Source organism: Amyelois transitella, chromosome 9, assembly GCF_032362555.1.
Source record: "Amyelois transitella isolate CPQ chromosome 9, ilAmyTran1.1, whole genome shotgun sequence".
NCBI classification, from domain to species: domain Eukaryota; kingdom Metazoa; phylum Arthropoda; class Insecta; order Lepidoptera; family Pyralidae; genus Amyelois; species Amyelois transitella.
The window spans coordinates 8,510,723-8,515,026 of NC_083512.1; the positions used below are offsets into that span (position 1 = coordinate 8,510,723).

Here is a 4,304-nt window from a genome sequence, read left to right on the forward strand (position 1 = left end):
TGGCCGACAGTCGCAAAGAGTCGATAGCCACGTTTTTATCAATGAATGTTTAAATTGAAATTCAGAGAAACTTAGTAACAGGTCCAGCTTTTAAGAAGAATGCCATGTTTATAAGTGAAGTAAGTTACACCAAAAAGAATAACACTTGGAACATCAACAAAAGAATAGAAACATCGCTAATGCAAACTCTTTTTGAAAAATATATAAAGATGGCGCAAGCTTAAAATGTTTAAGCCTTTCTTTTTTCGTGTATTTAGATAGCATAAAATAAACAAAGCAGAATTAGATACTAACTCATCACTGAATTAAATTATGTAACGTAAGTATCACTTATATACTCACAATCCTACAGTTACAAACATCCTTCGCAGATTAACTTTTCACGTAAAATTAAACAAAATGAGGTCGGGGATTTGGTATACAAATAACTTCACATGAACAACACTGAAATGCCTACCACCCGTATAAAATACCGGCTATTAACACCCTATCGGGTAAGTCTCGCCACTTAACTTCAGTCATATCTTGGTAGAGGAATTTATTTGTTTAAAGAATTACACAATTCACTTAATCGTGAAAAAACGTATTAATATTTAAGTATTGTACGTACAATAGGTATACTACAGAAATTGGCATTGGACTTAACTTCAGTCATATGTTGATTTAAGGATTTTATTTATTTTAAGAATTACACAATTCCCTTAATCGTGAAAAACGTATTAATATTTATTGTAGTACGTACAAAAGATATACTACGGAAAACGGAATTAGATAAGGAATGCCTTAAGAAACTGTAAATTAAATTTACCTAATAAAAAAATTATGTTAATAGAAACAACGAGAAATAATACCTAAAGAAAGTAAACAAGTAAGGAATGGGAACCGCCTCCTTTTTTGAAGTTGGTTATAAAAGGTATGTAGAGGTATAAAAGCGAGATGTATGATGTGGGGTAAAAAAAACATATTGAATCAGGGGTACACATTCAGTTGACTGAATGTGCAGGCTTCCTCCCGGTTTCCTCCCTCGCCCTGAGAGCATCGGTTAACAAAGTCATGTTCATCTCAGGAGTTTGAACCTGTGCGCTTTTATTCGTGTACCTTAACTTATTGACCACCGGGGCTTAAAACATGTATTACTTACTATAGTAAAATAATCTCTGTGATCACTCAGTCAAATAATACCAAAAGTTTGTGCCAAACACAAGACATCTTAAAATTAATCCCGTACTTATCCCGAACATTGAAAACCGACAAAGGAAATTTACGAGAAGGAAAGCTGCTTTCAAAAGATTAATTTGAAAAGGTTGACCACTCAGACGTTATGGGGGCCTTTAAATATTTCATGATTAAGATTCGTAATAACTATCGAGAATGTACTCTGCAATTTGAAATTTAATTACTAAACGAACTTTCATACGTTTTGGGACTGCTCCCGTAGAATTTCTGAATCTGCTTTATATAAGTAGTACTACCCTGCTATGCCACCCTGTAGGTATACCCAAATAAAAGCACAAATACATTTGTAAATAGCTATAAAAAAATTAATTTGGAATTCCCAACCAAAGGGGAGAAATTAGTGATTAAAGTGGCCAATAAAAGAAAACGCCAATTTTTCATATTTGTATAAGGATCTAATAAATAAAAAGAAGTGCATTCCTACTTCAATAGTAAGTGAGTAAGTATATCAAAAAGCTAAAACATTTAAAACTAAATGATGAATTGTGATAAATAAACAACACTTCCCCAATACTTCCTTACAAACTAGAGAGATGCACCGTCCATTCAAAGTTCGGTCAAGGACAATAAAACCAATTGAATACAACGACCTAAAATCATAGTCATAATAGTACAATGCTTGTTTGCTTTAAACAATCTAAACTAATAATACAAATATGTTTGAAACAAGGCTTAAGTGAGAGTTACAGAACTATGCGAGCACTGAAGTAGGTACTTCTTTGCGAAAACAATTACTTAATCCCTACTTCTGGAACTACCATAGACTAGGCGAAACTTTTTAATTTTACGAAGAATTTCGAAGTTGATATTGTTTTCCTGATCAAAGTGTTTTGGTGGAGCTCTGGGTTGGTGAGGGGGGAAGTATGGGCGGGGCTACCCCGGGCCAGCAACAGGTCGGTCCAGACGGATCGATAGGGATGCTGGGATCATGCGCGCGAAACAGTCGTCGCACCATGCGCTCACTGATCCTCATCTCGCTGTCATTACTAGCACCAGGTATGTCAAAACATACTTTTATGTGAGTAGATACATCATTCATAACCACCATTAGTTAACAGTAGTGCTGTAATAACATATAGAATCCTCAAGATACTACACTGCCGCTGATTTTCTTGGTTACTCAGTTAATGTCAATTGTCTATGGTCAGGTCTTTGTTTTGGTTAGGTTTAACAATACACACTTGCAAACATTTCTTTTATTAGGTGACCTGATGGTTGAGTACCTACCTAACTTTATCAAGTGCCTCAAGAAGGACAAAGAAACAGAATAGTTACAGATAGAATGGATGACCAAATTTAATGACAGTTCCTTGCCATTTGTAAAGTTTGATGCATCTATCTAATGAATTTCCATCTCCATCGATGATAATTCTTGAACTAACATCTACTTACACAAAGATGGTTTTTCAAAAATCTTCAAACCTGACCTGTCAATACACTTGAACAACTCACACAAAACGGCTCGAATATCGACATTCTTTTTACATTCAATATATGCTGCTTTCAGAATCCGACTGTGACCTCCTGAGAGACAGCGTCCATGTCACGTCCGCGGCGGCTCGGCCCAACAACGAGTTGTGGTGCTACCGATGTCTCGCAGAAGTGCCAGAAGACAAGTGTGCGGACCTCCGCCAAAACAACTCGGCCCTTATCCACAAGTGCCACAATGACCGACGGATGTGTATGGTGAGTTCTACTATAGTCTGAACCTTTTCTTTGTTTTCAGCAAAAATTCCTAAATTTACCTAATCTAAGAGTCGAGCGAGAATGTGTATGGAAAGTAATTCATAATATCAAAGCTTCGCAGAAGTTCCAGGAGGCAAATGTGTGGACTTCCGTCGTAACAAATCAGATTATATCCCAAATTGCCAACGTGACATGTGTGAGTTTTCTCGTATTTTTTTTACAAATGCCTCGCAGAAGTGCCAGAAGTCAAGTGTGACGACCTCCTAAGGATCGTATTAGGCAGAGAACGAATGTCTCTACGAACTAATCTGATAAAAGTGCTTATTCATTATGTATTTTAGAAGGTACTGATTTCAATAAGTAAAACCTACCTATGAATATTTCGTTCGCAAAAGTGAGCAGCCCTCAACACCTAACCACAAGCGTTACTATAAGGTAGGCGACCCATTGTGTTGCAACAAAAGCAGACAAAGGTGACATCCGATACTTTTGAGGAAGAGACGTTGACCTGCGGTGTAGTGGTTTACATTATTGTTCAAGTGCCCATCCTATTGTATTCAGATTATGTATCTTCAGTCTATCTACAGTTATTTCAAAACTAATTATAATGTTTTTGCAGCTTTTAAACTACAACTTTCAATCAAACAACGCTACTGTTGAGGAAGTTTTGCATCATTGTTATAATGGAAATGATATTTAGCACCTTACTCGATTCATGTGACTATTGAAAAATAACCGACATTCTGATTTCCAGGTCAAACGATTCTCTTACACCACCTCTACCGAAAATTCCACGACTGCGCTAAAGATGTGGGCCCTCGAGCGGAACTGCACTAAACACTGCGAGCCTGGCTGCATCATCATTGGCGAAAGAACCAAACTCCATGCCTGCACGTCCTGCTGTACCACCTCCCTTTGCAACCACGACTCCGGAACCATCTCCTTAACGCAAAACATCCTCCTACTTCTATCCCCTCTTGCAATACTGACGTTATGATCGCCTTATTAGTTTTAGATTAGATAAATAATAAATAAATCAAGACCAATTGACTAGTTCCCATTTGTGATCACGCTACGTTTGATAATTTGCTCGAGGTATATGAATATCCTTTCGGTTATACGGTAAAGTGTGTAGGTAGGCTACAGTATCTATAAATCCTCAGTAAATCATTTTCCCAAAAATGTAATTACAAATAAACAAAAGGGAAGTTCAATAAGCAAAGAAAGATAAAGATCTTTAAACCTAAGAAGAAAAGTAGCTAGGTAGGTTAAAACTAATTGCTGCATTTGCCACGGCATAGCTTCAAAATTATGTGTAAAGATACCGAAATGATATTACATTTATCGTCTTGTACCATTTTTATCACACCCGCATAGATCTT

At 36.7% G+C, this 4,304-nt stretch overlaps 1 protein-coding gene across 1 annotated transcript; it reads left to right on the plus strand.

Annotated features, from left to right (window-relative positions):
• The first annotated feature begins 2,189 nt into the window (after nucleotides 1-2,189).
• On the plus strand, nucleotides 2,190-3,919 carry LOC106142804 (uncharacterized). The gene is made up of 3 exons (XM_013344707.1): nucleotides 2,190-2,232; nucleotides 2,744-2,922; nucleotides 3,677-3,919. The coding sequence occupies exons 1-3, from the start codon at nucleotides 2,190-2,192 to the stop codon at nucleotides 3,917-3,919; spliced, it is 465 nt and encodes a 154-aa protein (XP_013200161.1).
• The last annotated feature ends 385 nt before the right edge of the window (nucleotides 3,920-4,304 follow it).